General features: G+C 39.2%; 1 protein-coding gene across 2 annotated transcripts in view; it reads right to left on the bottom strand.

Moving 5' to 3' along the window:
* The window catches only part of LOC126473876 (uncharacterized), a 320,808-nt gene extending 307,605 nt beyond the window's left edge, over positions 1-13,203 (bottom strand). Inside the window, exon 1 of one of the 2 annotated variants that reach the window (XM_050101208.1) lies at positions 12,829-13,203. Coding sequence is in view for 1 of the 2 variants with exons in the window: in XM_050101209.1 (XP_049957166.1) it covers positions 12,829-12,843 (15 nt within the window). In the remaining variant the exon portion in view is untranslated. The remainder of the gene's footprint in view (positions 1-12,828) is intronic. The other variant, XM_050101209.1, reaches the window with a different exon arrangement.
* Positions 13,204-13,497: the final 294 nt, after the last annotated feature.

The following is a 13,497-nucleotide window of genomic DNA, read 5'->3' as shown; positions in this document are numbered from 1 at the left end:
TTAAAATTTCACTAATGCAAGATGATCCATACAGAAGCTGCTACTTTGACCTCAGTAGGAATATGGGGCACCTCCAAGACAGGGGTCCCATGTGGAGGAAGGTAGAATAACAACTTTTCAATAACCCAATAGACAAATTGATAAGGTATCTTGTAGTGCATAATAATGTGCTGTTTTACCGCTATGATCCACAGTACTGTAAATGATGTGTGTGCATTCCAACAGATAGCCACAAATCTTTAATTTTGTAAACTTATCGTTTGGAAACACTCTGGTGTTACCAATGAGTAGTGCTATTTTCCGAACTTGTGAAGGAAAGTGCAACTGATCATATGCAAATTTATACTTTACTAGGAGGCAAGTTATGGTTCAAAAGGCAAGTTGCATTCAATCATTATACAGAAACCACTGCAAGTAATTGCAACAAACATCTGTGGGCCTCTTCCAAGGTCACAGTCAGGAGCCAAATACATTATGGTTATGCATGATCAACTTTCAGAGCACGAAGCTGTATGAATTGAAAAACAGCACTATCAATAATTCGCAGATTAATAAATGACTACATTCCACAAGTTGGCAAGCCCGTAATGGAGAGAATCTCTGCAGACACAAAGGATAAGACAACTATTAATTTCTAAGTACCACCTGGAAACCATCCTGGTTGTGATGGTTTTCCCAAATTAAACCATTTCATGAGAACCTAATGTTCCCACAGAATAAGTACATGGGCTAATTATTCAGCACTATTTGAAGAACTGTTGTTTACTCATGCAGAAAGAAATGAACGTAAACCCATTGCCAAAACCACCAAGAGATAGAATACCCTTAGAAGAAAACGTGGGGCAGGCACTAAAAATGCTAATGGAAAGGGCTGCCCAGAGAAAAGCTGCTTCAAGACAATACTACAGAATGCACAGCAATTTAAGACAGGGGACAATATATAACTGCCAGAAAACTTCAATGTTTATCAAAAGAAACAAAAAGATGGAAAATGCTGTACTCAAAGAGCCATTTATAACTTTATGCAAGTGGTTTTGATATGAAGATGTATAAATGTGGAAATATAACTCGATGCAAGTGACTTGGATGTGGAAAAGCATCAATGTGGGAATCAGAACAATTCGAATCATCCATGTTTGTACATTTATGAAGGAAAACTTTTATCAGACAAGAGCATTTTCCGAGACAGTAAAGAGTATCAGTGCAGACAGATTTTTTTGCAGATTTTTAATTAACACGTTTCTGTTATAGAATTAATAAATTTCCTTCATGTATAATACTCTGTGAACACAAGAAAGTAGGGTCAGGTCGTATGGCAGACAAGTGTACAAATCCACATTCTGATACACACTGAACGCTAGTATGAACAACAAAGAGTGAAACTGTGCAGTCACACATAAGCGAACTGATACTATAATATGGGCTATGGAAGGAAGCAACCGGAGTTGTGCAAACAGGGCAATGATTAAACAACACTTAACTTTCATTGCAACATCAGACTGTGGAAAGTGAACTCTTAGTGTGTGGCTTGTATGTGGGGACACTCCTGGGTGGAGTGTGAATACATGCGCCAGTCTGGGAAAAACAGTGTGTTTTCTCACATGAATGCAAATGGAAATGGACAGAGGCTGAACAGCACCAGACAGCAGTAATCCAGCTCACTGGCAGGCAACATTGTCAGTGTACAGCAGTGTGCATCAGCTGATGCAAGACTACCATATCGTAAGATTTATAGACCAAATGAGAACTACAGAGATGCTCCAAGCCTGTCTGTGGTTTACATAAGCCTTAAAAAATCACAAAGGAGAAAAAATATAACATTAATAAATAAATTCCTTGTAAATTACTAATCTCTAACAGCTCCAATTCCAGAGCCTACACTATTATTATTATTATTATTATTATTATTATTATCATTATCATTAATATTATTAATTATGAGGCCAAACAAAAATACCTCTGCCTGCTCTTTACGATTAATCAAATTTGTCTCTTCTCCTCAGGAAGATTAAAATCGCGAGTCAAGCAACCCTTCACTTGCTGACAACCAGTAAGATGTACTTATAAGACACACCCTTGGCCGAACCAGACAACCTCAACTAACTACTGATCAAGATTACTGAAAACAACGTGTCTACTAAATAGAAAATTTTGTAACCGACAAACATGAAAACCTACGTAACCACAAAATTACAACAGAAAATTTTCTCCACTCAGTTCAGTAAAAACTTGAAGACTTCTTTGGAAAAAATATAACTGCTTTGTAACCAGAAATTCATACGTGCTGAATTAACGGGTCAAAAATATTTTGTAAACCAAAATCATACAGTGTTAAGTAAATGTCTCGTGAGGTTGCAAGGCCTTTTTTGTGGTTTTCTTTTCCGTGAAACCGCGCCCAGATGGAAGGGCAATATACAATTAATACACACAGGATTGAAAAAGCAACCAACCTCACGAATAATAAAAAAAAACAGTCAATGCTGAAGTATATATTACATCACATGCAATTAACCCCCCACCCCCCATGAACCATGGACCTTGGCGTTGGTGGAGAGGCTTACATGCCTCAGCGATACAGATAGCCGTACCGTAGGTGCAACCACAATGGAGGGGTATCTGTTGAGAGGCCAGACAAACTTGTGGTTCCTGAAGAGGGGCAGCAGCCTTTTCAGTAGTTGCAGGGGGCAACAGTCTGGATGATTGACTGATCTGGCCTTGTAACACTAACCAAAACGGCCTTGCTGTGCTGCTATTGCAAACAGCTGAAAGCAAGGGGACATTACAGCCGTAATTTTTCCCGAGGGCATGCAGATTTACTGTACAGTGACATGATGATGGCGTCCTCTTGGGTAAAATATTCCAGAGGTAAAATAGTCCCCCATTTGGATCTCCGGACGGGGACTACTAAAGAGGACGTCATTATCAGTAGAAAGAAAACTGGCGTTCTACGGATCGGAGTTTGGAATGTCAGATCCCTTAATGGGGCAGGTACGTTAGAAAATTTAAAAAGGGAGATGTATACGTTAAAGTTAGATATAGTGGGAATCAGTGAAGTTCGGTGGCAGGAGGAACAAGACTTTTGGTCAGCCGAATACAGGGTTATAAATACAAAATCAAATGGGGTAATGCAGGAGTAGGTTTGATAATGAATAAAAAAATAGGAGTGCGGGTAAGCTACTACAAACAGCATAGTGAATGCATTATTGTGGTCAAGATAGAGACGAAGCCCATGCCTACTACAGTAGTACAAGTTTACATGCCAACTAGCTCTGCAGATGACGAAGACATTGAAGAAATGTATGATGAAATAAAAGAAATTATTCAGATAGTGAAGGGAGACGAAAATTTAATAGTCACGGGTGACTGGAATTCGGTAGTAGGAAAAGGGAGAGAAGGAAACGCCGTAGCTGAATATGGATTGGGGGGAAGAAATGAAAGAGGAAGCTGCCTGGTAGAATTTTGCACAGAGCACAACTTAATCAAGGTTCAAGAATCATAAAAGAAGGTTGTATACATGGAAGAAGCCTGGAGATACTGACAGGTTACAGATAGATTATATAATGGTAAGACAGAGATTTAGGAACCAGGTTTTAAATGGTAAGACATTTCCAGGGGCAGATGTGGACTCTGACCACAATCTATTGGTTATGAACTGTAGATTAAAACTGAAGAAACTGAAAAAAGGTGGGAATTTAAGGAGATGGGACGGCTAAGCAGGGATGGGTAGAGGACAAATGTAAGGATGTAGAGGTTTATCTCACCAGGGGTAAGATAGATACTGCCTACAGGAAAATTAAAGAGACCTTTGGAGAAAAGAGAACCACTTGCATGAATATCAAGAGCTCAGATGGAAACCCAGTATATAGAGGGTCTATACAAGGCCGATGTTCTTGAGGACAATATTATGAGAATGGAAGAGGATGCAGATGAAGATGAAATGGGAGATATGATACTACATGAAGAGTTTGACAGAGCACTGAAAGACCTGAGTTGAAACAAGGCCCCCGGAGTAGACAACATTCCATTAGAACTACCGACAGCCTTGGGAGAGCCAGTCCTGACAAAACTCTACCATCTGGTGAGCAAGATATATGTGACAGGCGAAATACCCTCAGACTTCAAGAAGAATATAATAATTCCAATCCCAAAGAAAGCAGGTGTTGACAGATGTGAAAATTACCGAACTATCAGTTTAATAAGTCATGGCTGCAAAGTACTAATGCAAATTATTTACAGACGAATGGAAAAACTGGTAGAAGCCGACCTCAGGGAAGATCAGTTTGGATTCCGTAGAAATGGTGGAACACGTGAGGCAATACTGACCTTACAAATTATCTTAGAAGAAAGATTAAGGAAAGGCAAACCTACGTTTCTAGCATTTGTAGACTTAGAGAAAGCTTTTGACAATGTTGACTGGAATACTCTCTTTCAAATTCTAAAGGTGGCAGGGGTAAAATACAAGGAGCGAAAGGCTATTCACAATTTGTACAGAAACCAGATGGCAGTTATAAGAGTCGAGGGGCATGAAAGGGAAGCAGTGGTTGGGAAGGGAGTGAGACAGGGTTGTAGCCTGTCCCTGATGTTATTCAATCTGTATATTGAGCAAGCAGTAAAGGAAACAGAAGAAAAATTTGGAGTAGGTATTAAAATCCAGGGAGAAGAAATAAAAACTTTGAGGTTTGCCGATGACATTGTAATTCTGTCAGAGGCAGCAAAGGACTTGGAAGAGCAGTTGAACGAAATGGGCAGTGTCTTGAAAGGAGGATATAAGATGAACATCAACAAAAGCAAAACGAGGATAATGGAATGTAGTCAAATTAAGTCGGGTGATGCTGAGGGAATTAGATTAGGAAATGAGGCACTTAAAGTAGTAAAGGAGTTTTGCTATTTGGGGAACAAAATAACTGATGATGGTCGAAGTAGAGAGGATATAAAATGTAGACTGGCAATGGCAAGGAAAGTGTTTCTGAAGAAGAGAAATTTGTTAACATCGAGTATAAATTTAAGTGTCAGGAAGTCGTTTCTGAATGTATTTGTATGGAGTGTGGCCATGTATGGAAGTGAAACATGGACGATAACTAGTTTGGACAAGAAGAGAATAGAAGTTTTTGAAATGTGGTGCTACAGAAGAATGCTGAAGATTAGATAGGTAAATCACATAACTAATGAGGAGGTATTGAATAGAATTGGGGAGAAGAGGAGTTTGTGGCACAACTTGACTAGAAGAAGGGATCGGTTGGTAGGACATGTTTTGCGGCATCAAGGGATCACCAATTTAGTACTGGAGGGCAGCGTGGAGGGTAAAAATCATAGAGGGAGGCCAAGAGATGAATACACTAAGCAGATTCAGAAGGATGTAGGTTGCAGTAGTTACTGGGGGATGAAGCAGCTTTCACAGGATAGAGTAGCATAGAGAGCTGCATCAAACCAGTCTCAGGACGGAAGACCACAACAACAACAACAACAACAACATGCAATTAAAAACCCATCAAACTCTAATGTTAATGGGCAAACAACATAAACTGCATATTAACAAAAAAAATATGTACAGTATGGATCAATTTTGTACAACCAGAGCTTGACTGTTTAAAATAAAATTAATGGTAAAACGATTTAAAGGTTTACTTCTGTTAATGTAATGTCAATTATAAAATGAAAAATTTTGTACCCATTATAACCAGCATTATAAACTGTATGTATCTAAACAGAAACAAAACTTGATAATGTCGAAGGAATATTTTAACTTGTAAATGTGAATGCATTTGAATGGCTGCATCCTTGTTTGTGATGTAATCCACTGTTACCATTGGAGGCTATATATTATATCACTTATGAGTGTGTACTTTGTGCATCTGCTATATTTCTATCATGAAAACTAGAGATCTGAAGTTGCTATATTCAATTACATTTAGGGTTCTTTGCCACCATGTGTAACCACTTACAGACTTCATGAAATTACAAAATTATTTAACGCACATAGAAATTATGCACTCATCCATTTTACAGTTGCTCATTTGACCATTTCGCAACTTGCAGATGGTAATTTGCTTGACTTGTCAAGATTTTAGCATTTTAATTGTTCAAGACAATAAAACAAGAGAAATTAATTAAAGTGTGTGATTTTCGCTTTCTTAATTCGACAGCGGAAAATGGGCTGAAGGTGTGAACTTTACGTACAATCTACCATTCAAAGTGCCTGTCAATGAGGTCATAAAGACTTTCAGAATGTACGGGCGTGTTTTTAGACTAAACTGGGATAAATGAATACCTGCCGGCAAAAACGTTGTAACCCTCACTTTTCTAAGATGCCGGTTTGTCACGTATAAATGTTGTATGTGCCAAGAGTAAGACGTGTAGGAAGTGATGTTGGCAAATGTGTACATTAAGCGCCATTTTTCGTTTGTTTCCTATTCGTCACAAGGTGCTCGCATGCAGAAATGTTGTAAACATGGAGCAGGAACGTTGTGTGACGTTAAATCAGAGCATGTGCAAAGATATAAATATGGGCTGGAAACGGAAAATTAAGTATAGTGAATGGAAGAGGAATGCGAAGAAACACAAACAGAATTCGGGGAAACCATATTTGGCCCACAACAGCAAACCAGTACCTGCTGAACAGGTGGGTGCATAAACCTTGTATGCCAATCTAACACAATATTTCTGTGAAATGGGAGATTCCATACGTTATTCACAAACATTATATTGTAATGCGCTGTCATAGCCTTTACCTTTGACATTAATGTGGTTAACTATAGTTATCATTACGTCGTGCTCCCTTTATAGATTTCTACCTGCAAATGTAGATACCAATGTAAAACACTAAAAATGGAGGACAACAGAGAGCTGTTTCAAGAATTCTACGCTTTAAGACTATAATGCACAAACCAGACATTTGGCTTCGTCGTGCATTGAAATAGTAGACATCAAATGTAGGGAGACGAAGGAGACCACTTTGCACAGACAATGCACATTCAAGTACTGTATAAGAAGAGGAGCAGAAAAAATTCAGGTATGTCAAAAAAACATTGTGCATGGTATATAGGATTACAGCTAGACGTGTACAAATGCTCCAAGGGAAGATGAAATGTGGTGTGCCGTTATAAGACAGAAGAGGTAAGCACGTGAACCGTTCAAATAAGCTGCAGGACAGCTTGAAGGACGTGATAAGAAACCACATTGAGAAGCTACCAAAACAAGAAAGCCATTACTCAAGACATAAGAATGAAAAGCTCTGCCTGAGATCCTATTTGAATATTTCTAAACTTTGCCGAATCTTTAAAGAAGATAGTCTGACAGTATAGTGTAGTGGAAGAGCTTACAGAGATATTTTCAGGGGACAATGTAATTTTCGCTTTGGAGTACCACATTCGGATTCATGTGGGTATTGTGACAGATTGTTCCTGCAGTTAGTTAACAGTAAAAATGAAACAGAGAGAAAGAAAACCGACGAAGAAAGCAAACTGCACCATTTACATGCGGAAGCAGCGTATTCAATGCTGGAGAACGATACAGCAAAAGCTAAAGCAAACGAAACCTATGTTGTGATATGCACAAACCTCCAACAGGTGCTGTATTGTCCTACCCTTACCCTTTCTGCAGTTTTCTATCAACGTCAGCTGTCAACCTACAATCAGGTTGGTTGGTTGGTTGGTTTGAGGAAGGAGCGCGCACGGAGGCTTTTAGACAGTCGTTCTTCCCGCGAACCATACGCGACTGGAACAGGAAAGGGAGGTAATGACAGTGGCACGTAAAGTGCCCTCCGCCACACACCGTTGGGTGGCTTGCGGAGTATCAATGTAGATGTAGATGTAGAGACCAGACAGCGAGGTCATCGGTCTCATCGGATTAGGGAAGGACGGGGAAGGAAGTCGGCCGTGCCCTTTGAAAGGAACCATCCCGGCATTTGCCTGGAGCGATTTAGGGAAATCACGGAAAACCTAAGTCAGGATGGCCGGACGCGGGATTGAACCGTCGTCCTCCCGAATGCGAGTCCAGTGTCTAACCACTGCGCCACCTCGCTCGGTCTACAATCAGGCAATACATAACGTTGGTGACAATAAGGTGTGGATGTATGTATGGCCTGAAACTGTTGCTAAGCAGGGATCAGCGGAAATTACTTCGTGCCTTCTGAAGTACGTAACATTTACATTTTCAGTACTAAACCCATGTGAAGAAAGAACTTTAGTGGTGCAGTCAGATCGATGTACAGGACAGAACAATAACTGGAAGACTATTGTTTTGTATCAATGTCTTCTGAACATGAAGTATTTCACCTCTGTGGAGCAAAAATTTCTTATCACAGGACACAGCTTTTTGCCTTGTGACAGGGATTTCGCATTAATTGAGAGAAATAAGAAGAACTACTCTGTGTATGGACCATTTGAATGGGTTCAGGTAATAGCTACTGCAAGACCGAACAACTCTTTTCTGTTTTGTTAAATGGAGCAGGACGATTTTATTGATCTAAGCGGTATTGAAAAGCAAGTCCACAAAGATCCAAAATGCAAAATAATGGATTATGTTTGGATGAAGATATCTTCAGACTCCCCAACAGTACTTCACTGCCGCAAGAACCATAACTACTTGCAGCCGTGGTACTCAGCAAACTTAGCAAAACGCTCCAGGGGTAAAATAGTATTACAGTTCCACTGGTGGTGTTAAGGTTGAGTGACCTACCTAGACTTTATGGTCAGCCATTGCCAGTCTCTGCGGAAAAGAAAGCTAATCTGCTAGACATGGGTAGATATATTCCTGAAAAATACTGAGAGTTTTATGAGAACCTAAAGATAAAGTAAAGTGAGAGTGCCATGGTCGGTCACGCCAAACGTACGTTTGCAACAATACGTCTTGTGTGCCATGAATAATCGTGTTACACAGTGGGAACTACAGTATAACCTCGTTAGCGCGAACTCGCGGTTAACATGAAAAAAATATTGGTCCCGTCTGGAATACATTAGTTCTTATGGTATGTTTCATCGGTTAACACGAATTTCGGTTAAGGCGAATTACGAACTCTGTTTCAGTTCCTAGCGTAATTAAATTTCTCTGTAACACAAACTTCCGACCTTAGAGTACTCTAAAGCGTAATTTTTTTTTCCCCGAAATGAATGTAGGAAATGTAGGCTACAAAGCTAATTATACTTATTGTTGACTCATTTTTAACATATTGTAGGTCGGTAGCCGCGATTATCACTTCAACAATCAGCATATGCTGTACATTGTAAGACATTCAATAATGTGTGCAGCAGCATTTAGGAATGTACTCAGTGCCAGATTTGACAGGTGTTCTGTTAGTTGTAGCCGTATCGAGATGGAATACTGAATAAAAACTATAGTTACAACCAGTACCTTAGCACGCGAAAGTGGCAAAGAGGAAACACAGCTCTAAATGTTCAGTTAAAGCTTAAGATTCTAGATGAAGTGGACCGTGGTACCAAGAAAACAGCAATTGCAGAGCAGTTTGGAATACCTAAATCTACATTATCTATGATTATTAAGAATCGAGAAAAAATTATTTATGTTGCGGCATCAGGTTCTGGAAACAAATCTAAACGAATTTGTACCGCCAAGTATGAAGACATCGACATGTTACTGCTAGAATGGTTCATTCATATGCGTGCATCTAACATATCTTTAACTGGCCCTGTGATTCAGTCAAAAGCAAATGATATTGCTCAAGATACGGGCATCGAAGACTTCCGTTGTTCTGCTGGTTGGTTATATCAGTTCCAAAAGAGACATTCAATTTCATCTGTACAAATTTGTGGTGAAGCAAATAAAGTTGATGAAGAAAGTGCGAACAGCTGGTTGCATGAATTCAACCGAATGAGGGAAAAGTATGCCTCGTGTGATGTGTTCAACATGGATGAAACTGGATTTTTCTACAATCTTTTTCCAAATCACACCTATCCAACATAAAGGTTCAGTTTTTTCCACCCAACACCACAAGCTGCCTTCAGCCTTTGGACCAAGGCAAAATCTCTTTCATAAAGAGAGCTTATCGTAAGCGACTTTTAAGAGCTGCAATTCGTGCAGCTGAAAACAATAGTGCAACCCCAAATTGGAATCTGCTTGACGCAATAAAAGCCATCGCAGCAGCCTGGAACTCAGTATCACCACATCATGTAGGGAAGTGCTTTCAAAGAGCTTGGAGACATAGTAACACTGAAGATGTCCACGAGTTAGAAGGTGCCACTTCACCTGATGAATGGACAGTTCTGCAGGACGTTGCGAACCCTGGGATTAGTTTCGAAGAATTCATTAGTGTAGACCACGATGTTGCCGTATGTGCTTCTGTGGAATCGGATGTGCCAAAAGTTGTGAACGAGGTGCAAGATGGGCCATCAGAAGAAAGTGAAGAGGAAGAGAATACAGATGCCATTCCACCTACATGTCAGGAGATGTTTACAGCCTTGGATTGTTTAGAACGGTTCGCTTCAACATCCGACATCACTGCTGGGTTTACGGACACAATCGTCACAATTGGTTGTGAAATTACAAAATATTATAGTTCCCATGAAAGTCAGCAAACCATGACCGATTTTTTTCCAAGAAAGTAACGTACATAATTTGTGAGTACTTGGATTTTACTATCATTTTATAGTGTTATAAGTCTACAATAATATGACTGATAGTGTAGTGTATTACACATTAGTGTACTGCTGTACATGTATACTTATAAAAATCTGTGTTTTTCACTTAACACGAATTTTTTTGACACAAACTCCTGATTTTTTGGCCCCTTCGGATTCATGTTAATGAAGTTTTACTGTATTAATAATATTTCATTTAAATTACATGTGCAATATCGATTCTGTTTCGTTATATTCTTGTGAAATGAAAATGTGAATGTTTATCACTGCAAACCCTTCTTTTGTAACATTATTTCCACCTTCAGTTAAACACCCAGAAGCTCCGACATTGTATAATGCAAAGTGCAGTTACGCCTAATCAGAACGAAACCAATAAACAGTATTAGAGGTTAAATAATATCAGTGGTATAAACGTTGTAACCCACAAAAGTGTGCTACTCTCGTTAGAGTTACAATGTTTTTGTACGGATGCCGAACGAAAATCTGTAATATCTTGCTTTTCAGGTCACGTACTGACACAACTTGTACACATTAATCAGTAATGGACTCATTTCAAGTGATTGTGAATGCTATTTATGCCGTTCGTAAACCTGTTGCATAGGTAATGGTTTTTCGCACCTCCTGTACAATTTGTATTTTGAGGGTTACTACGTTTTTGCCGGTAGGTATTCAAATAGATAAGTGCCTACAGAATTCGAGTATACTCAGGCGTGCAGAGAGTAAAAATGAATTTATGGAAGCACATTCTATCGTTCATAATGATCTGTGATCACAGAGAACTTGTGACATATAGTGGACAGCCACAGACATGTTCAATATGCCACACAGAGGATCACATGAGAAACAATTCTCCCCCCACCCCCGCAGACGCCCAATGCAACTCCCTGGAGAAAACACATACACAGCGGTAATGACAGACCTGAATAAAGAGTTCCCAATGCTCTCATTGAAAGAAAAGAAGGATTTCAAGCCATCACACCAGGAGGAAATGAATGGCAGGATGGTGGCCAGCCAACAGAGGCAAGCATAATGGCAGCAGAGGCCTCTTCCACGGCGGTGCCCACAGCGACTGCACCAACACCTGAATCTGTACCTGTACCTGTTCCTGCAGCAGAAGCTTTGGTCAAACTATGGCTGTTAGTGAAAAAACAAGAGACCGGAATAATTTTTTTAAGAATGAACCCATCACCACCCCACATTTATATTTTGCCATGTGATTTACAACAGTATGAAGTAGTTATGGAAATATTTTGAAAATTTTCAATTATGTACTTTTTGTAAAAAAATTAAATCAAAATATTAATTAGTATTTTGAAAAAGGTAATTAATTAGAAACTATGTTTTGCTGTATATCACTGGAAAGAGCATGAAAAATGCTGCAAAATAACACATTACCTAGCTCTCTAGCTCAATTAGGGCAATTTAAATAAAGCCTATTCATACATTTTTGGGCAGTTTTTGAAAAGTTTACATGACCATTTTTCAGGAATGGTTTGCGGTAAAAATTGAAATTTGGTATTGTTCTTAGTTTCAGCACCCACTGTAAGTAAACCAACTTTCAGCAAAATCTAAGAGGGTAAGGTCAAATTATTTAAAGTGTGTTGATTTGACATGGAATATCCCATGAATATTGCTATTTGGGGCGAGTGGAAAAAAAAACAGAGATTGGAAATGGCAAGAAAGGCATTTCTGAAGAAGAGAAATCTGATAGCATTGAATTAGATTTAAGTATTAGGAAGGCTTTAGTGAAACTACTTGTCCACAGTGTGGACACGCATGGAAGTGAAACATGGACAATAAACATGTTAGACAAGATGAGAATAGAAGCTTTTGAAACGTGCTGCTGCAGAGGAATGCTAGAAATTAGAGGGGTAAATTACCTCACTAATGAGAAGGTACTAAATAAAAGTGAGAAGACAAATTTGTGGCACAGCTTCACCAAAAGAGGGGATCAGTTGACAAGACACATGTTAAGACATCAAGAGATCACCAATTTAGTATGGGAAGTATGGGGAGGGGTAAAAGTCGCAGAGGAAGGCCAAGACATGAATACAGTAAGCAGATTGAGGAGGAGGTAGGTTGCAGTAGTTACTGAGGGATAAAGAGACTTGCACAACATACAGTAGCATGGAGACTGAAAGCTGCATCAAATAAATCAACAGACTGAAGACGACGACGACGACAACAACATAACATTTTAGTTTCCTAACGAGATATAGTGCTCTAGTAAACTTACTGTAGGTTCACGCATAATCCACTTTGTTCCCAGTCGTACGGATTTACGTAAAAGAACTTATCATTTTATCCAAAAATACACGCGGTGAAAACACACAGAAATAACTTTTCTTTAAACATTTTCCACAAACGTTCGTCAATCGTAAACAAACAGAGAAGCAACACCTGACACCAAATTTCAATCCGCGGGTAATTACGTCACTAAACGTCTTTGGACAAAAAGCAGCGATCACTACGGGAGTGTCTTACGCCAGTAAAGAGTAATGCACGCATGTGTTTTCATAGCTTGACTTTTTTCATATAATACTGAAGAATGGGATACAACCGACGGATTTGAAAAATGACATCATAAGTTGCCACAGATGATGCTTTGCAAAGACATGGACGAATGTTGAGAAAGCTAGGAATGTAGTAAAGAGGAAACAGATCATGGATATATACCACGTATCTCCATATTTCGAACGTAATGTTCATACATTGCTTTTTTTTTTTCGCAGAAGAAACTCCTAGTATGCTATTCTTCAGTTGATCTGAGTAGGTCAACTGAGGGATAGTAGCTCAACTGAAGGATAGGATAAGAGCGCTAGCAAAAAAAGCGACATGTGTAACATTGGCATGGAAAACGTCAGTTGACAAATGTAGGATACAAATTTTACGTATGTCAGTTTTT

This window comes from Schistocerca serialis, chromosome 4, assembly GCF_023864345.2.
Source record: "Schistocerca serialis cubense isolate TAMUIC-IGC-003099 chromosome 4, iqSchSeri2.2, whole genome shotgun sequence".
NCBI classification, from domain to species: Eukaryota; Metazoa; Arthropoda; class Insecta; order Orthoptera; family Acrididae; genus Schistocerca; species Schistocerca serialis.
The sequence above is the reverse complement of the archived record's forward strand: the minus strand, read 5'-3'. Positions and strand labels throughout refer to the sequence as shown.